Raw genomic sequence first — 19,609 nt, forward strand, 5'->3', positions numbered from 1 at the left:
AACATGCAAAGAATTGCTAAAAAACACTCAATTTCCCCCCTTGAACTTGCCGCCTCCAAGACTTGTGATATGCTCGTACATCTACATCTTTTATAAACCTCCACTTCCACTTATACCCCGGAGCCACTTTGCAGCTTCAGCCCCAGCGGGCGGAGGGTACAACACCCAGTAAATCTGCGGAGGAAACGGAGTGCTTAAATGCCCCGGCATCCGTTTCTAAATACATGTTTTTCATCTCAAGTCCGTCCCTTTCACTGACCAATCTATCAACAACCGTGTTTCCAAACCTAGGCTGCCAATTGGACCGTGTTTTTACGACTCACCATGTAAGTGCCATTGTCCGCCCATCCACACACCCATCTCGGCCGGGAGCTTCCGAGCTGACACGAACCTAGCGCGGCTCCTCTCCTCCTCCACAAGCTCTCCATCCCAACCTCCAACCATGGACTGGAAGCGCCTGCAGGGCAGCAACCCCACGGAGACGGCCGTGATTGCTGTATCCGTCGCCTCGTCGCTGCTGTACCTCGTCAGCGTCCGCGCCGCGCCCAGCAAGACGCGCATGGCGTACAAGACGCTCTCGACGGCGCTGCTCGCGTGCTTTGCCGCGCTGCGCGCCGGCCGCACCTCGCCGCTCGTGCCCGCGCTCGCGCTCGGCTCCGTGGGCGACGCGTTCCTCGCGTGGCCCGGCGAGGCCAACTTTCTCTGCGGCCTCGGCAGCTTCCTGGTCGCGCACCTCTTCTACGTCGCGCTCTTCGCGGGCCTGGGCAGCGGCCGCGAGCAGATCGCCGCCGACGCCTGGCGGCAGGGCGTGGCGGGCGTCATGATGCTGCTGGCGCCGGGCATGGCAGCCGTGCTGATGCCGCGGGTCGCGGGCGCGCTGCGGGCGCCCATCCTCATCTACACGGCGACGATCCTGACCATGGTGCTGGCGGTACTCACGGTGCGGAGCGGGACGATTGTGCTGGGCGGCGTGCTGTTTGCGCTGTCCGACTCGATCCTGGCGACCGAGGAGTTTGTGGTGGCGAGAGACTCGGGTCATCGGCCGTGGATGCAGCATGCAGTATGGATCTTGTATTACTCGGGCCAGTTTCTGATTGCGGCTGGCTTTTAATGTAAATAGCTAGTTTCTACTTTCTTGTTTGCAGAGGGTAAAGATATGTACATGTTGTGTGTTTGTGTGTGTTTAAATGTCCACAACAACGGCACGCGACTTGATGCGGCCGGTATCACCGTACATCTGCGCGGCATTGACCATGATGCTGCCCTGATTGCCTCGGGGGCCGCCCATGAGCCATTTCCAGGCCACACCCTGCACGCCGTAGTAGATGACCTGCCACATATAAAACCAGGATCGGTTGGGGACAAAGTCCATGATGGGGCCGCGGCGGGGACGCGAGAGGAGCGCCTCGTACGCGGCCTGCATTTCGTCAAAGTAGATAGGCTCTTGGCCGTAGGCCCAGTGGCAGTGGCCAAAGACGTGCAGACGTGGCCTGACACGCCAGGCTTCGCGGAGGAGATGTGGGCATCCAAGGTCAAGATCGAGGTGGTGTTTCTGTGCAGTAAGAGAAAATGTTCAACCAGAGTGCACGGTTTGAAGTGATACATACGGGCGGAGTATGAGTGACGAGAATGTCTGTCTGCGGCGGTACTCTGTTGTGCCATGGTTGTGTGGTGGGAGTGTATTGGAAGCTGTTCGGATTAGCACAAGAAACTACATCTGCATTCCGGTGTAGCTCAGCATACGCAAATTCTTGTGGCCCGCATTCAGGAACATCGCCGGCACCAAAGATGCTAATCTTTCGTCCATTGACCTCTTGCACCGTCATGTCGCCCTGCAGGAACAAGATGTCGCCAAGCTGCACTTTCGCCCTGCTGCGCACGTCCTCTTCCCTCCGCGACCTGCGGTCAAAGTAGCTGTCGTGATTCCCCGCAACCACAATCTTGACGGGGTGGTCAAAGCTGTTGAGCCAGTCGAGCTGCTTCTGAACGTCGGCCGCGGTGCCCTCGTTGGTGAGGTCGCCGGCGTGGACGAGAATATCGCCATCGGGCACGTCCACAGTCAAGTCGTGCGTGTCCGAGATGCACACCACGCGGACGGGCTCCTTGCCGCGCGGCGGGCGCAACGGCCGTCCGCGCAGCCACACGAGGATGTGGTAGAGGGTGATGGTGAGGAAGGTGAGCGGCGAGAGGAGCAGGTGATCGAGCAGGGTGAGGCGCTGCCACTGCGAGGCGCGGCGCAGGCCGAGGGATTGTAGTATCCCCATCTCGCGGGGGCGTATTTTGGTGTGCTTGGGGGGATAAGAGGCGGAGATGGAAAGTCACAAAGGCCGTCTAACTTGCCAGCGCCATTGAGGTTGAGGTTGGAGGAAACATTGTCGATGGGTAGAGGTTGAGAGGTTGAGCTGGTGAGGGGCGCAGAGCTGCCAGCGAGGTACTTGCTGTTGCACTGTAGCAGTGTGTGGACGCAAGTACCGCCTCTGCTAGCGGTCGTCACAGTGGACCGACGGCAGAGCGCGCCCTGTCGATCCGAGATTGCTCGTCCAGTGCCGTCGCCACGTTGACAGCTGCCCATTGACGCTGATCCTTTAAAACCAATAAAGACAACATGTATTTTATACTCCGAAATATCTGCAACTCCTTATACGCCTTCTATTTATTCATAATTTTTTTCTTCAAGAAATCACTGTTTTGGCTTTCTTGAACCATATCATGGAAGGCTCCATTGCGGCTAAAGAGGTGTGCTGGAGTCCCATCTTCGACCAAAGCACCATCTCTAATAACCAAAATTCTGTCAAATGACACAATTGTCTCCAATCGATGTGCTACCACAAGTATTGTATTGCGAAATAGCGTCCGGATGACTTGCTGGATCATTGCGTCTGTCTCGCTATCCACAGCTGATGTCGCCTCGTCAAGAATGATAATTTTCGGGTCTCTGAGTATAATCCGTGCTAGACAAAGCAGTTGCTTCTGCCCTTGCGACATGTTTGCGCCGCCTACAGCAATCTGTGACTGGGCTGTACAGCGGCCAGGATTTGTGTCGCTCTCCTCCGCCAGAAGCCCAACATGCCGCAGTGCGTTATTAATTTTGTCATCGGACAACTGCTCAAAGTAGTCCATGTTGGATCGTACGGTGCCGCCGAAAAGTGTTGGAGCTTGAGGAATAAAGCCGATTCTCGAACGTAGATCTCTCACTTTGATGGTAGAAATGTCAATGTCATCGATGCTGACGCTCCCATTTTGAGTGTCAAGTAGCCGGAGTAGCGACAGCGTCAATGATGACTTGCCAGAGCCGGTGCGACCGATAATTCCAATCCTTTCGCCAGATCGAACGTGAAAAGATATCGACTTCAAGACTGGAGGAAGACTAGCAGCGTAGCGAACTTCTAGATCCCGCACGGCAATCTGACCCTCTGACGGCCAATCAGCGGCAACCTCGTTGCCGCTCTGATCCTCTATCTCGAGTTCCGTAAGCCGAACAACGGATGATATGGCAGTCATACTTAATTCGAGGGCGCCAAATCTGCTGAACGCGACATTGATCATGTGGCTGAGTTCCATGGCAAATGTCAACGTGAAGCCGATGCGGGTCACATTGTTCGCAGACTCGGAACAGAGAAGGAAACTTCCCGTGATCATGGCAAACATGATACCCGCTAGGCTCATGTGTAGTGATAGCCAACGTTGGAAGAGATAAAAGTGTCGCTTCGCCGTTGACTCCGCGTCAATATAACGCTGCATGACTTCGACGCACATATCACTGGTGCCGAATGCTCTGATAGTGGCTATACCGGCAGATGTAGTCGCAATATGCTCGAGAATGTCGGCCATCGGCCCTCCGTCTGTGCGTTTCACCATAGCACCGGCTTTCTTGTAGCGTGACACAAGCTGTTTACACCAGCTCACCAGCAGAATTGTCGCTATACTCGTGTATCTGGAAGTGTACAAACTAGGCAAGTTAGCGTTGAATGCTGCATGAGAGTTAACAAGGCTTGTTACCCGATACAAATTGCCGTAAGAATCTTCATGAAGCTGTCGGTAAATGACGCTAGACTGGCAAGGGCCGCCTCGTCAACAGATCGTGCATCGATCGCGAAAGCTTTCAGAACTGCTCCGGAAGGTGTTGCGTCAAGCCATGTGAGTGGCATTCGGAGTGTTGTGAATGCCATTCGGCGGAACAACACTCTGGCCGCACGCAGCGTCGCAGCATCTGTGTGAAGTTTTGAGAGCGATGTTGTAATAATGACCAACACAACAGCACCAAGATAGAGAGCAATGCTGTGGAAAAACTCAGGATCTGCTTTAGCTGTGGAAAACCCGGATGGATGAGACATTGGTAGCCCATGCGACTTGATGCAGCCCAACAGGTACGATGTGAGCGCGTTCAATAACCGACTCGCAGTCGACCAGAATGCAAAGACGACTCCAAACCGAAGGCCACCAGCAGCGATGAAATAGCTCCTGTAAGGATGCAACAGGCTTTTTGAAGCTAATTTGATGTGAGCTGCGTTCCCAGTGGCAACCTTGGGGATCATATCGGTGCCGCTCGAGGAAGACAATCCTGCTTCCAGCCCTGAAGTGGGTATATTCTTCGTTTCTGTCTCCAAATACCGCATGCTTTCCGGTCTAGCTTCTGGCACCCCAGAGTATAAAGCCGTGTTGTTCTCCAAGTGAACAAGATATGTGGCATAAGGCAAGCACAGTGAGACATGGTGTGTCACTAAGATTCTCGTTCGACCTTTGCAGAGCTCACCGGCCAAAGCGCCCAGAATATCTTTCGACACATGCGTGTCAAGAGCAGAAAATATATCGTCGAGAATCAATGTTCTGGAAGAAGAGTAGAGCGCTCGGGCAAAGCTGACACGTATGCGCTGGCCTCCGCTGAGCTTGACACCTCGCTGGCCGATACTCGTCTGGTCTCCCTCGGCAAGAGTCTTGAAATCGGAAAGCAGCGCGCACGCGGCCACCACCCGATGATATCTTCCCCGATCCAGCGGGCTACCAAATAGGATATTCTCTTGTATTGTTCCACTCTGCAACCAAGGCACTTGCGCCACGTATGCAATTGATTCGGAGCAGCCTGTGGGGGTAGGCGCTCTGATGTGACCTTGAAGAAGTTCAGCCTCGTCGAGAATGCCTGCGAGCAATAGAGATTTGCCCGCACCTGTCTTGCCAGACACGATGCTCAGTTCTCCAAATGGAAATTCCATATTCAGGTTCTGGAGTACAAATTTGTCGAGGGCCCTTTTTGTTTCACGGTCACCAACAATCTCACGGACATCTTCTGAAGGCCACGCAATCGTAGCGTGTTCAAAAATGATGTTTCCAGAAGGAGATGGCCGCACAAGCAATGGTCTTTCAGAGCATGCCAAATATTTGTCGATGCGACCGGAGGTGTCGGCGGAGTGGAAGTAGTCGTTCAACGCTGTGGGAAGGAAACTCAATGTGTCCTGGAGCTCATGCAGCACAGTAATCATTGGAAATATGGTAGAAGTGGTAACATTTCCGCCAACGTATATATATGTGCAAAGCGCGGAAAGGAGCACCACGAACGGAGCAGCCGTATCCCAAATGCCACGAATGGTTACGGCAGTCCGAATGCAGCTCAAATCGCAGAGTTCTTGCTGACGGACAGCCTCGATGTGGCTTTCCCATTGGGATTCCAGGGAAGAAAATTTGATCTCGCGAATTGAGGAAAAGGCTTCTCTCAAGACAGCCGTGGTGCGATCCTGAGACAACCGCACCTTTCTCCGAGCCGCGGTGGTCCGCTTGACGGTGGAACGATGGGCAGAAAAGCATGCCAAGGTCGCGATAACAGCAGCGATTGTACTTTGCCACCCAAGAAGCCGGTACAGGAACAAAGCAGCAAAAATGAATTTCAGCAGTCGGGACGCAATAATGTAAGCGATAGCCGCGTAAAATGAAAGCGCGTGTGAGTCGGCCGAGACAACATTGATGACGTCTGGGACTTGAGACGTTGACTTGGACACAGCTGTCTGTTCTTTGGAGTCTTTTCTGTGCAATAGCTTATGGAAGATGGAGGCTATTAGTTGTGCTCTGACAGGGATGGCTATTTCTGACATCTGGGTCCAAGCTATGTGATGGCTGGCAACAGTTTCGGCAATAGCGGAAGCTCCCATACCGAGGAACCAGAGCCACACCTCACTAGGCCTATCTCCCGAGCTTTCGAGGCATTTTAGAAGATGTTCCATGCAGTAGGGTGATCCAAAGCTAAATGCAGCACGTATAAAGACGACAACGTACTGCTTGACGAAGAGGGGAAGGCGTTCGATAAGAATTCGACGCCAAACATACGGCTTGGACGACGGCACGGTAATGATAGATTGGTTTGATGCTCTCGTTTCATAGTTCAACAAGGGCATTGCGCTTAGCACATCTGACTTGCTCGCAATGTCTAGCGGGAGATGGCACCAGATCATCGAATATCGCACTAGTGCAGAGGAGCTGCCTTCGGCATCAACAGCGCGCTTTTCACCATTGAAAAGCTGAGGCCGACGTGGAACTAGAAGCTGAGACACGAGGAGAAGGAAGGCACAGACAAGTTGAAGCTGCACGAGTGAGTTGACATCCCTAGCTTCTCCGCCCGGTAACTTGGCGAGCAGTGGAGATAGTATCAGTAGTGATGAGAGCATCACACCGCGTAGAGCTGAATGATATGCAGAAATAGGGTCTTCCCGCACACAGAAGACAATGCAGTGAATCCATAGAATGGGCTGTGAGTATTCGTCAGTAAAGACGCAGCAGTCTTAAGCGATCCGCCCCGTATCCGCTGTTAGACCTACCCAAAGCAACGGCCCAGCGAGATGCCTATTGACTTTCCAAGTAGAGTCCATCAGCTGTTCAAGAGCAGTGCGGCTGTACTCTCCGCCAATGGTTACGGCACCAAAGCCAATTGAAGAAAGCACGCCGACGGCAAGGCGGAGAAGCCGCATCTGCCTGTCGTATACCATTTGAGACTGCTTGGTGGCAGTTCCATCGCGGTCGGAGTACATGGTCCTTGTTGTGGGCAGAATATGGCAGTTGGTCAATACAAAGTATGGATGCCGTAGTAGTGCAAAAAGGCGGAAAATGTGCTTCAGGGCTGCGGATGGCAAGGGATTTGTACTGAGAGGCTGGATGCTGCTGCTCGTTGTTTTGCTGAAGAGCAAGCATGTACCAATATTGCGTTGGCCGTAGATACCAGCTGTACCAGCTGCGGGCGGCCTGGTCTGGTGACCTCTGCTGCATCGCCCGCCCAATTCCCCGTCGCAGTCGAACAAAGGGCGTACAACGGGGACTCACACGCTAAAAACGAGGCTGCGGCTCTGAGGTACTGACCAACACTTTACCAGCGTCCAGAATCGGCGGGCAGAATGAGTAGCGCAGATAGCGAGGGCCGACGGCGCCTTTCAGCATGCGTTCTGCGCCCTTTCCATTTTAACAAGTCAATCAAGAGGAGCGCCACAAAAACAATAATCATTGCCTAAAAAGTAAGAATGCGGCGCTGCGAGGAAAAAAAATCGAGCATTCCGTGGCGAACTGTACTAAAGCTGAAATGCCAATGAAAGAGCACCAAAAATTGTACGCCCCGGCTTACGCCTGATAATAGCTAGCTTACCATTTCAAAACCGATAGTGCATATTTCAAGAGCACTACATGGTTCAAATTTAGTTGCAACTGATTTTTATTGAAAAACTTGACAAAATGTGAAATATATAACGTGGTAGAGTATGTACTGCAGTTGGCATCCCCGCACTCTGTCATGCCAAGCGCAAAGCATAATGCGGCCTGTACGCGCCTGCGAGAAAGTTGATCAAGCATCTTAGACAGTCTTCTGGAGCTTGCCCAGGTTGGGAGAGCCCAGACCGGTGACGGGGTCCCAGCCCTTGGAGGCCGAGAAGCCGTTGGTTTGGCAGCCAGGGTTGCTACCAGAGGTAATGTCGTTGAGGCCGGAGCCAGCCTTGCTGTACAGCCAGGGGTTGAGGAAACCCAGAGGAGCCTTGCCCTGAGACATGCGGTAATCGTTGAGCAGAGCAATGACGGCAGCAAATGTGGGAGAGGCAGCGCTGGTACCGCTGACATATTGGTTGTAGCCCGCGATGACAGTCTGGAAGTTCTCGGCCTGAGCGGCAACATCGGGAATACCACGTCCCTTGGGGTTGTACAGTCCAGAGTACTGGCTGCCAATCTTGGAAAGGTAGCCAGAGGTGGCAGAGGACTGGTAGTCGGGGACGGGGTAGTACTCGGAGAAGCCACCGGAAGAGAGACCAGCGGCCGTCTCGGGAGTACCCTGAGTGCCGCCGACAGCGGTAACCCACGGGCAACTGGCGGGGACTAGTCATATGAGTAAGTAACCTGTCAGAGAAAAAAGTGTCAGTGTCAACTTACAGGTGGGAAGGAACTTTCGCTTGCCAGATCCGTCATTGGCCTGGCAGTTGGTAGGCTGACCACCGGAAACACCACCGTCGCCAGAGCTGGCCATGAAGCTGACACCACGAGCGCCAAGCTTCATGAAGAGGTTGCAGACGTTGTCGGCGTAGTCCTTGGGGACAGTTTGCTCGTCATCACCGTAGGAAGAGGTGACAGTCTGGGGAAGGTCCGACTTGGCAAGCATATAATTGAGCCAGTCCAAGTAGGGCTCATTGGTGTTGTTGTTGGGGTTGCTGCCAGAGTCCGGCTTCCACGGGGGGCTACCGCCAGTCGAGTAGAAAACGTTGTTGATGCCAGCGCTCAGGCCAACAGTGTACCTTTTTCTGTTGTTAGAAGACGAATTTTTGTACTATGCGAAATATATTCACTTACTCAATATCGAGATCAGCTTCGGTGGTGCCGTAGCCGTTGTTGGTACCGCCGTTGACAAGCTCAATCGACAGATCACCGGCGTTGTTGATGTTGTTCTCCTGCAGGAAATCGCTCAGATCGTCCTGGCTGGCCACTTCGCCGAGGTAGCCGCAGACACCAAGAAGAGAGTTGCTTCTGGAGGGAGTGTAGTTGATGTTGTACAAGTTTCGCAGGCAGGCCGGGGTGACGGAGCCACCACTGCACCCGGCTCTCTTGGACTTGGGAGTCGTGGCGAACTTGCTGCCAGTCTTCTTGGAAGCAACGAGCTGACGGTTGATCATGCCCATGTCGCTGAACATGGTGGTGGGCTGGATCATGGTGACCTCGGAGTGCACGGTTTGGGGGAGACTGTACTCGGTCGTGCGGATGGTATACTTGTCCTCGGCAGCGTGGTGGTAGACCTTGTACTTAGTGCCAAGCATCTTTTCAGCCTGAGAGACCGTGATGGTGATGGGCATTAGGCCGTTGGAAACTTCGCCAGCGTCGATGCCGTGGGAAGAAAGCCATGAGGCAACCGACTCCACAGTCTCTTTGGTAGGGGACGTCAAGGCATCGATTTCCGCCTTGGTCATGTGCTTGCCGTAGTCGGCGTGGTCAGGGGTGCTCATCTCCAAGAGGCGCTTCTGGAGCTGCTCCATGTTTTGCTCCTTGAGACCGATGTGCATGTTGATCTTTTGGTCGGCGGGAGCATCAGAGTGGACTTCCCAGCCCTGGGGGACCATGTGAAGCGACTGCTTCAGAGTCATCTGAAGGTTGGCCGGCGAGGCAACCGCCAGAGCGGCAAGAAGAGGTAGAAGTGAAGCATACATTGCCGCGGCTGAAGAAGATTATTGATGCGAGTGACAATCCTGTGCAAATCTACAAGTCAAATTGAGGCGAGCCTGGGGTTTTATAGTTAAGCTATCTCGTATCGGTTGTTATAATGAGCAAATTGACCCGCTTCTGTGTACTGCCGTGACAAGAGGCGGGTGATGCCGTCCGTATTTCGTGGCAGAGCTCGGCACAATCGGGTGCATAGCAGAAGTGGAGGGAGATCGCAGCCGAGCCAATATCACGGGCGCATCATGCATAGTACAGTCTTGTTCGAGAAGGTCAAAGAACGGCTACCGGCACGAATGGTCCAGTTTTTATTACCCCGCGCAAATGCAACGCGCTCGATAGCGAGCTTGGCATCTGTAAAACCGATATAGATGAGCTCTTGCCTATTTGGATCAAAAGGTCCGGAATAATGGTGACAGTGTTGGGCGTCGCGACACTTGCCGGTTGGGCAGCTGGGTAATGATAGTTTTAAGCGAGGCCGGCTGACAAGCGGAAATTATAAATGGCAGAGTCGCGATATCAGAGTAGCGTGTACAAGTCAGTTGGAAAGTCGCAATTGTACATTGGACAGGAAGGTAGTATTGCGGTCGGCCTGCCGCCAACTTGGTGTGGCAACACAATCCACCCAAACCGGAGTCTCGAAATCTAGGTTAAATGATATTTCCACTAATTTTATCTATGGAACTTTTTTAACCCCGGGTAGACACTTGAGATCATGCGCTCGCCTGCCATTGGCTGGCAATGCAAAGGTACCATAATTCTAGGTGGTATTCTTTACTTGAATCATATCGAGCGCCTTCCTAAACTATCCAGGGTCGATGTCACTAGCTAATCTAGCTTTACAAAGTCCCGAGGCTGTTGCCAACATTTGCGAATGCCGGAGTTGAAGAAAGAATGCTGGCGAGCAACGCGATTAGCTTCAACGAGATGACCCTGGTTGTATCATGCGCCGCTACTGAGGATTTATTGGCCTGGTCCGGAAACGGGCTTTGCCGGCGAAACTTAATACAAAGGGCGTCGTAGACTTGTTTAGGTGTAACACTACGTATTCTCTGGAATGATCTGTGCCTAGACTACGAATCCTGCAAGTCCATAGGGCAGAGGCGGCACGATGAATGCGGGGTTTTGACCGCAACCTACCCCAGAAAGAAGATCAGATGTATGTATAAGTTAGTGCGGAGGCATGAAAGATGCGTAAGGCGAGGAGGGAGCGGGTAAAACCGATTGCATAGGGGAATGGCAAGGGAATGCCAAGCAGACGATAACATCCAGGCAGCTGCTGGTATAGTGTAAAAATATATTGACCGGAGATTCTTTTCACAGAATAATTTGCTGTGATTGATTCAGGATTTGAGGCCGCGCGAGCCGGCGCAACAACGACAGCGCACAATGCCGCCCCTGCTAGCAGCTTGAGGGTTGTAGTCAGGAGGTCAACAGGTTGAAGTGCCGCGCCAGCTTCTTCTTTGGGCGAAGGGATCACCAGAGTTACTGATCAAGAGGAAACCCGTGACACATGTAGATGACAGGCATCTTGTCGTCTCTGTCGCTAATAGAAACCTTTTAGCGGCTGCCTCGATAAAGTCCGCCACGATCCCCAGCGCGCCAGTAAAGATAGCGACCAAGTGTGGCGTACCTACCAGGTACCTAGGTACCTAGGTACCAGTAGGTAAGTTGCTCTCCCAGTGTGGCTACGCTGGCGGCGATCATCTCAGTGATTCTCTGGGGCAGCACCGCCACCGCTAAAGTGTCTGTCGCCTTGACAGTGTCTGGCACTGTTCACACTTTTTGTCTTCCACCGTGGCAGAAAACGAGGCCTAGTTCTTTCATGTGTGCCCAACATCACCAGTAAATTTCAACAGCGAGGCCTCTCACATACCAGTGATGCGCTCAATGGCACCCTCGGTATGGCGCGCCCATCTCAGCTCAGTTTGCGCCCCACAAAAGTAGCACCAAGCCACCGGCTTCCCTGCTTGGCTGCTCGGCTGGCTACCTTGGCCTGGGTAACTACCTTAGGCACCTAGGTAGTGACAGCGTCATGGTGGCTGGTTTTGTCTGTTGTCCAGGCCGCTCGATTTCTTCAATCTGATCATTACCCGCGTCAGAGAAGCTGAGGACGAGCTGTTATTTTCACAGACGACAGAATTGATGCATGTATATCTGTGTGAATTTATCTTGATACTCGAATAAATTTGCATTGCATCTCCGCTCAACTGCATCTCTATAGTCTACCAGACGCCGAAGATCCGTGCGGCTGGGACCAAAACTCCACTACAGCTCCCTGTGCAGCTGGCCCACAGCTCCCTCAACCACGTCATTCCACCTCGACACCAGAGAGCTTCTCGTCTCCCCCTCTTCTACTCTTTTTCATGTCCATGGCCCAAGATGGACAAATCATCGGATACAATGGCTTCTCCCAAGAACGACGGTAGTGTCGACGACAATAATGGGTACGCGATTCTCCTAGCTATTATCCGCCCGTCCAACGGCAGCTGCGCTAACTCGTCATGAACACCAGCGTCGACTATGTTGTCCACTACAAGATTCCTGCCAAAGGTACGGCCCCAGCGCAACCGAATGGGCTCCATCTAGAACAACAAGTTGTCTAATAGTCTTGCAGAAAAGGCCGAAGCCGAAGCGGGCTACGTCGAGCTCATCAGGGCTTTGACCACGGTCGGGCTCGCCAGCGAAGTTCGACGCGCCAGCAAAGACTCGCTCTACGTCTTTGTCAAAATAGCCTCGTCCGACTTGCTTCAGAAGCAGATCTACAGGGCCAGGCTACAGGACTGGCTGCACGGCGTCCGGTCCGCCAGCCCCAATCACGATGTCGCCAAGACGCTCGAGAGCGAACCCGTGACCGAGGCCGAGCGCCTGCGGCTCGTATATCTCATGATGATCAAGCCAGAGAACGAAGGAGGCGCTGGACTGACGGAGAACGCGGGTAAATGGAAATATGTCGACGCCATTTTCCCACTTCAGAATCGCGCATTCAACAAGGAGTGGATCTCCAACTGGAGCGGCAAATGGCTCCTTGAGGAGTCAGAGATCCATGACATTCGCGAAAAGTTTGGTGAAAACATCACCATGTACTTTGTCTTCTTGCGATCATACCTACGCTTCCTCGTTGTTCCGTCTGCAATTGGCTTCAGCGCTTGGCTGTGTCTGGGCCAATTCTCAATGATCTATACTGTGGCTACCTGTCTCTGGTCTGTCATTTTCTTCGAGTATTGGAAGAAGAAAGAGCTCGATCTTGCTGTTCAATGGGGCGTTAGACGCGTCTCGGAAATTCAGCAGCCGCGCCCTCAGTTTCAGTGGGATTACGAACAGGAAGATCCCGTCACTGGCGAAGCTGTCCGAGTCTACCCACCCATGAAGCGACTCCAGACTCAGATTCTTCAAGTCCCGTTTGCTCTGGCATGCATCATTGCACTCGGAAGTCTCTCCCTCACGGCTATTTCTCTCGAGATTTTCATCAATGAAGTCTACAATGGTCCTGGAAAGCAATACCTTGCCTTTGTTCCGACTGTGATTCTCGTTGTCTGCACGCCAATCATGTCTACCGGCTTGATGGCTGCGGCCAAAGCACTGACGGATCGCGAAAACTATGCCACCGTTGATGCATACCGTGCAGCTCTGATTCAGAAGCAGTTTGTCCTCAATTTCATGACGTCTTACATGCCTCTGCTCTTCACCACCTTCGTCTACTTGCCATTTGGCCATGTTCTCATTCCTGCCCTCGATTTCTGGAGACGGACTGCGCAAACCATCACCTTTAGCAAAGCGCCGCTCGCTACGCGCGAGTTCCAGATCAACCCGCAACGTATCTCGGCCCAGATGTTCTACTTTACTGTCACGGCGCAAATTGTCAACTTTGCCACTGAGCTGGTAGTTCCGTATGTCAAGCAGAGGGCGCTTGCCAAGGCCAAGGAGATTCAAGCCAAACGAAGCGAGGAAAACGTCCATGATAACCCAGAAGAGACTGAGTTTATGAAACGCGTGCGCAGCGAATACGAAATGGACGTATATGACGTGACGGAAGACTATCGCGAGATGGTGATGCAATTTGGTAAGCAGCAGTGAGTGACGTTGAATCAGGTGCTCATGACTAACGGCACCAAGGCTACCTGAACCTTTTCTCTGTTGCTTGGCCACTGGCACCGTGCTGCTTTCTGGTCAACAACTGGGTCGAACTTCGCTCCGATGCTCTCAAGATTGCCATGAGCTGTCGCCGGCCCGTTCCATGGAGAGCTGATTCTATTGGTCCATGGCTGCAGACCCTCGGTGTCCTGTCGTGGCTCGGTAGTGTCACCAGCTCCGCAATTGTCTTTTTGTGCAGCAGAGACAGGGACGGCGAGCGTGGCGCCGCCTCCAACTTTACAGGATGGGGTCTGCTGCTTAGCATCTTGCTGGTTGAGCACTTTTACTTCTTGGCGCAGATCATTGTTCGTACCGTTTTGGACAAACTGGAGAGCCCCGGACTGCAGAAGGAGCGCAAAGAGAGATTCCAAATGAAGCGACGTATGCTTCAAGATCACCTTGGACAGGACGTGGCGGACAAGGCTGCGGCTCCTGGCATCGAAACGTCCGAGAAGATTACGCGAGCTTCTCTCGAGGAAGAGGCACGGCTTACTTCCATTCGGGGCAGGAGTTCTCCAGCAGAGATGTGAGCCACATTCTGGTTTAGATGCCAAAGAAATATGACTAACGTTGATTCTAGCTTTTGGCAGCACCAGCAAGGCATGCAGGAGACTATCGATGTCGGCCGTATGTTCATTACGCAAATGGTAAGTACATACATGCCGTCACAGACGGAGGTTGACGTGGACTGACCGAGATAGGACACCAAAAATGGCAAGCAAGCCGGTGCCGCGCAGCCGAGTCCCAGAGCATAGGGAGGATTACTGGGATGCAAGGAAACAAGGCTGTGAATAAAGAAGGGGCCTTTTGTTCAGTTATGTACATGGTACGGAGCTCTGACCCATGCATTTTAGAGGGGGGCTACGGATGAATAACACAATTTACTTGCATCCGCCGGCAAACGATAATGACATCCTAGAGAGACGTGGCGATGGCGTGTAGACTGAAGTGTCTAGGAAGGGGAGGGTGCAGGGATCGAGGATTCGGTCGCATGCTCCTTGAAGACACTATCGAACCGATGAATTAAAATACCCCTGTGGCGCGTCTTGAAGACTGGCATGGTGGTGGGAGAACAGGCTGGCTAGCTGGCACATTCTGCAAGCTGCCAGGGGCAAGCATGATGCCAATCTTGTTTGGGGATAGTTCGACGTTGAGCTAGGCAAGGCCTGCATTTAGGACCCTTGAAAGATGAACAATGGCCGGGTCTAGTCGAGTTCCATAAACCGTCGAAAGATTGTGTGAGGGGAATTCTGGCCGCTAACATGAAGAGGAGCTCAAGACGAGGATACACGTGGTGAAGGTCGACGCTGTAAGTGATGGAGCGGGCGCTGGGAGGGGCAGGTCGGTATCGGTTCTAGCGGGCCAGAGTCCACTGGCCATGCACCAGTGTAGCGTCGCCCCGCCGCACCTGGTGCCTCGTGTGCCTCATGAGCTCCCAGTTTTTCTATTCTACACGCTACAGCAGCTTGAAGAGCTGCTTCAGGTTGGTCGTGTTTTGATTGCTCTGTGACCGGACTAGCATTCATTCAGATACCGAGCTACAACCCATTCTCGAGTCCCCGGTTTTTAGTTCCGTCCTCTACGCTGCTTCGTATTGCGCTGGCCCCCGTTCTCCGATGAAATCGCACAGGCAGGCACGTTGTCATGACTTGGAAGCAAACGGCGTTTGATCAAACTGGACAGGCGCATGGGCAATGGCGTCGAGGATGCAACACACCAGACGGATGAATCCACCACTCACTAACTAATAAATAACTAGTTAGCGCAAACAGTGTGCCATGGTCTGTTCTCACAGGAAACGCCCGAGGCGGACACGGCACCCACCACTTGCACACGCGACAGGGCGGACCATGGCCATGGCTGCCTGTTGGCCTCGTCCGATCGTCCGTTCTTATCCTATCAGCACTATATACGTCACAGTTTCGGGATTTAGATGAAGAGGGACGGCGTCGGTTACTAATTCGGGTGCGGGCTCTGGGCACGGCTTCAGAACGGGTGGCTTTCTTTCTGACGGTGGTGGTGGTGGTGGTGGTGGTGCTGCTGCTGCTGCTGCTCTCCCCTCCGTCGGTCTGCCTCACACAGCCAAACAGCGCCGTCGCCAGCCCGTCAGCGATTGAGCACCAATAGATCTCTGCGTGATAGTGGGCGCCCTGTCGTTTGCTCCCGCCCAAAAGAGCCAAACCCTTGCTGCCTGCTCCGCAGTTCTCGCATGCAACCATTTTCAGCCGGCGGGCCTCAACCAGCGTCCGGGGATGCTTTCTTGGGTGCGGCTGCGTTAGCGTGCCCACGAGGCGTCGCCCCGGGCGGGCACCACACCTTGCAGATGCCTGCATCATGCTGCTCATTAGTTGCCATGGCCAGGCTCGCCTCGCCCCAAATACTGCGTGGCGGCCGAGGAACCACAAACCCGCACATGTCGCTTTTCTTGCCATGCTTCTTTATCTTGCAAAAGGCACGGCTGCTTTCCTGTTGCTCGGCATAATCATCGCTAGGCGAACTGCATATTTTGCATTGTACCATCAACCTGCAAGCCGCAGCGTCGATTTCAGGCTTGCAGCGGAACGGCCGACTAACACTCACTGAGCCAGTGGTGCCCCGCGGCCTGTACACAGTGTCACCTACGAATCATCGCCCATTTCGTCCTGACGATTCACTTCCGTCCAACCTAAAAGATCGCTGCAGAGGCTTGTTTCAATTATTGTCACCCGTCGGCGGCTTCTACGCAACACTCTGCGCCCCGCAACCCGCCTGTGCAGGAACCGTAACAATGGACGACGAGGTCAACGTACTCACACTTAAGCCCTTTCGCGACGTTGTCGAAGAGGCCAGCACGGCCGTGGAAAATGCTGGCGAAAATGACGTTATGCGCAAAGCGGCGAAGAAGCTCCTCAGAGAAGGTGAAAAGGCAGTAAAGCTCATCGAGCCCCAATGCACCAAGCGACTCGCTGAATATGGCGATAACTTCCTCAATGCCCTTCGAGAAAATGGTACGCGATTTTATGACCTGTTCTTACTTCCTGAAGTTATCTGCAGGCCGCTGACGTCTTCTTTAGAGGAAATCAAAGGACCCCGAGCGAATCTAGGCCGTCTAGTATACGGCTTCGACGAATATGTCGACGAGGACGAATTCGAAGCCGACAAATACACCGAGCTCCAGGCCCTCACTCGAGAGGTTGCTTTGAAGATTTACGAGGTTTTAATCAGCATGAGACTCGAGATGAATTCTTCCAAAGATAACCCTCAACAATCATTTCTCAACGAATTTTCGCCTCCGTCCTCACCTCACCCCCCACCGAACTTTCCTGTACCGCCGACACCACCTCGTTCCTCAGTTCAAAGCGCAACCGGTGCGCCATCTAGCCCATTACCAGGAGCTCCGCGACGGGCATTCCAAAGTGTTCAATATGCGAACGAAGAGCTCGAAAGCTTTCGCGACAGACAGCCTAGCAGCGTGCTAGGGCCAGAAGACGAACCGCTCGTCAGCCCCTCTCAGCTGGCTCCGCCTCCTCAGCAGCCGCCGCCACCTCGCCCGCCCTCAGCCAACCCATGGGATACAACTATTGCCGGATCAAATGACGAAATTGCGGTCGCAATTAGCGGCGAGCCACTTCCGAGGCGACCGCTCGTCGCTCCTCCATCACCTCGCCCTCCTTCTAACTCGGCGACATCGCCCGTCAGCCCGGGTCAGCATAGGCTCAGCCCTGCACTACAGCGCCGCCCGATAGCATCACCTTCTGTACCGCCACAAGGAGATCCCGATGCATATCCATATGATGAAGCAGAGTGGCGCCGCCTCACAAATCAGCAGTATGGCCGTCAACCGCACAGTCCACAGCCCAGTCCGTCGCATTTGAATACAAGACTTGAACCCTTCCCAGAGGAAGGCAGCTACCAGGAGGGTCCTGAGAACGACCAATCCGTTCGAGGAGCCAAGACGACGCATCACACGCATCAAGTGTCGCTAGAATCTGGTTCGGTTGCTTATGATCATGACCCGCAACGCGACACGTTTGGAGGCGCTCCACAACGTCGGTCGAGGACAGAATCGGTTGCTGAAAGTATCCTCGACCCATATCTCAATAATGTTCGCATATCAGACCACTCGCAAGAATCTTCCAGGGCCGTCGATCGCCCACCAATGATTCCCACCCAGAACGTGGATGACGGCCTCATTGTGGTCGAGTCTGACAGTCGACCATCAGAACCAGCACCGGCTCGGTCACGAAAGGACTGTTCTATTGGAAACAACTCCTCATTTTACCTTTGCAAAGGCTTCTGTAATGGAGCGGAAGAGGTTATTATGGGTGGCCTAGGTGTCAAGAAACAAAGAAGGCCAGTTGGGTTTACTGGAACAGCGACCGTGGCGCGTTGCACCAGCTGTGTCTTTGAGTTGTCTTTTCAAGATATTGAAAACGATTTGGGCAAACAGAACTCTGGCAACTTACGGCAAAGCAATGTTGGATACCGTTTGCGGTTTCTCCAAAAGAGTCATATTCAAACTAAACGCCCAGATGACATCCTATACGGCTGCTTATTTTGCATTCGCTTAGGACGCACCATGGACCCCAGCGATGCTACCGTTTTCTTCAACGTCAAGTCGTTGTTCAACCATCTCGCGCGCCACCCCAGGCCACTACCCGATATACCCGGTGTAGTCATTATTGATGGGCCAGACGTTCCTGAACAATACCGCAACGATTATGACTTGCACTTCACGAAGCCACCAGTACCACATCCCGCACTGGAGCATGAACAAGAGACAGCCATGATGCCCACGGGTGTCGCCAAGGAACCTGCGCGCAGGATGTACGGTCAGAGACTACTGGCAGACCGTACACCAGCTCTCGAGCTCGTGGTTGGCTCCAAAGTTACTGGTCTATCGTGGCCGTCCAAGTACAATGGAGAGTGGTGCATGGGCTGGTATGACGGTGTCAACGCCTCTGTTCCCTTGGAGGCGCTGAGGCTAGATCCTCCACCGTCCCGCGATATTAAAATGGATGGAACAAGTCACGTCAGAGCCAAGTCGAGATGGAAGTTTTCCCACAAGGACAAGGACAAGACGGAGTGGCTCAAGTTTGACAAGGACGAAATCATCACCAACATTAGCTGTAAGTGGACATACACAAGTACTTGCCCAGAGAGTATGGAAGACGAATTTTATACTAACACGCGGTCCAATAGGGGTATATCCCGAACACTGGTGCTGGTCAGGCACAAACTCCAAGGGCAAATGGGGCATCTTTCCCCAGGCCTTCCTCGACACCAACACGGTGCAGGAGCTTTCGGCTGTCAACTCGCAGCGAGCGAGCAGCTTGAGCAGCGAGAAGAACAAGTCGGCGTCTATCCTTCCGCGGTTCTCTGTCCGCAAGACGCAGGGCCCGCCGAGCATTGCGTCGAGCCGATCGTGACAATCACAGTACGGGAGTGGAGACATGATCGGTCTCGGTTTGTAAGAGCAGATAGGGTTCTTCTGACCTGGACTAGAAACTCTACCCCCCGACCCTCGTTTTCCCAATTTTCTTAGCGTGCTTTTCTTCTTTTTTGTACATAGTTATGCGACGGGATTCGCATCGCAGTATGCTGCGATCTGGTAGTTGAGTTGGCCTTTTTTCTTTTCTTTTTTCTTTTTTGGGGGGGGGGGGGGTTCTGTCGCTTGGATTTGACTCGTATCTTAGAATGGGTATTTCTTTTTTGTCCAATTTAGACATTCATGTCTGGCTCGCTGGATACCTGTTGGATTTCTTTTCCTCGTCCTTCTCTATAGATCGTCATCACATATACCACAATGAATCACAAAGGTTTGCCAATAGAGAGG

General features: G+C 53.2%; 7 protein-coding genes across 7 annotated transcripts; 3 read left to right on the plus strand and 4 right to left on the minus strand.

Annotated features, from left to right (window-relative positions):
- Positions 1–442: 442 nt before the first annotated feature.
- Positions 443–1,111, plus strand: LMH87_006893 (uncharacterized protein; the record flags this gene model as incomplete). Its single annotated transcript, XM_056204856.1, has 1 exon — positions 443–1,111. The coding sequence occupies one exon, from the start codon at positions 443–445 to the stop codon at positions 1,109–1,111; it is 669 nt and encodes a 222-aa protein (XP_056060170.1).
- A 72-nt stretch (positions 1,112–1,183) lies between these two features.
- On the minus strand, positions 1,184–2,264 carry LMH87_006894 (uncharacterized protein; the record flags this gene model as incomplete). Its single annotated transcript, XM_056204857.1, has 3 exons — positions 1,184–1,552; positions 1,608–1,689; positions 1,744–2,264. The coding sequence occupies 3 exons, from the start codon at positions 2,262–2,264 to the stop codon at positions 1,184–1,186; spliced, it is 972 nt and encodes a 323-aa protein (XP_056060171.1).
- A 385-nt stretch (positions 2,265–2,649) lies between these two features.
- On the minus strand, positions 2,650–7,013 carry LMH87_006895 (uncharacterized protein; the record flags this gene model as incomplete). Its single annotated transcript, XM_056204858.1, has 3 exons — positions 2,650–3,949; positions 4,000–6,734; positions 6,804–7,013. 3 exons carry the CDS (start codon positions 7,011–7,013, stop codon positions 2,650–2,652), a joined length of 4,245 nt encoding a protein of 1,414 aa, XP_056060172.1.
- Positions 7,014–7,822: 809 nt separating this feature from the next.
- Positions 7,823–9,650, minus strand: LMH87_006896 (uncharacterized protein; the record flags this gene model as incomplete). The annotated part of the gene is made up of 3 exons (XM_056204859.1): positions 7,823–8,334; positions 8,389–8,747; positions 8,803–9,650. The coding sequence occupies 3 exons, from the start codon at positions 9,648–9,650 to the stop codon at positions 7,823–7,825; spliced, it is 1,719 nt and encodes a 572-aa protein (XP_056060173.1).
- A 2,392-nt stretch (positions 9,651–12,042) lies between these two features.
- On the plus strand, positions 12,043–14,549 carry LMH87_006897 (uncharacterized protein; the record flags this gene model as incomplete). The annotated part of the gene is made up of 6 exons (XM_056204860.1): positions 12,043–12,107; positions 12,176–12,213; positions 12,278–13,723; positions 13,777–14,320; positions 14,375–14,441; positions 14,496–14,549. 6 exons carry the CDS (start codon positions 12,043–12,045, stop codon positions 14,547–14,549), a joined length of 2,214 nt encoding a protein of 737 aa, XP_056060174.1.
- Positions 14,550–15,436: 887 nt separating this feature from the next.
- Positions 15,437–16,013, minus strand: LMH87_006898 (uncharacterized protein; the record flags this gene model as incomplete). The annotated part of the gene is made up of 4 exons (XM_056204861.1): positions 15,437–15,538; positions 15,619–15,684; positions 15,752–15,768; positions 15,977–16,013. The coding sequence occupies 4 exons, from the start codon at positions 16,011–16,013 to the stop codon at positions 15,437–15,439; spliced, it is 222 nt and encodes a 73-aa protein (XP_056060175.1).
- Positions 16,014–16,561: 548 nt separating this feature from the next.
- LMH87_006899 (uncharacterized protein) lies at positions 16,562–19,202 on the plus strand (the record flags this gene model as incomplete). The annotated part of the gene is made up of 3 exons (XM_056204862.1): positions 16,562–16,781; positions 16,848–18,902; positions 18,976–19,202. The coding sequence occupies 3 exons, from the start codon at positions 16,562–16,564 to the stop codon at positions 19,200–19,202; spliced, it is 2,502 nt and encodes an 833-aa protein (XP_056060176.1).
- Positions 19,203–19,609: the final 407 nt, after the last annotated feature.

Source organism: Akanthomyces muscarius, chromosome 1 (assembly GCF_028009165.1).
Source record: "Akanthomyces muscarius strain Ve6 chromosome 1, whole genome shotgun sequence".
Taxonomy (NCBI): Eukaryota; Fungi; Ascomycota; class Sordariomycetes; order Hypocreales; family Cordycipitaceae; genus Akanthomyces; species Akanthomyces muscarius.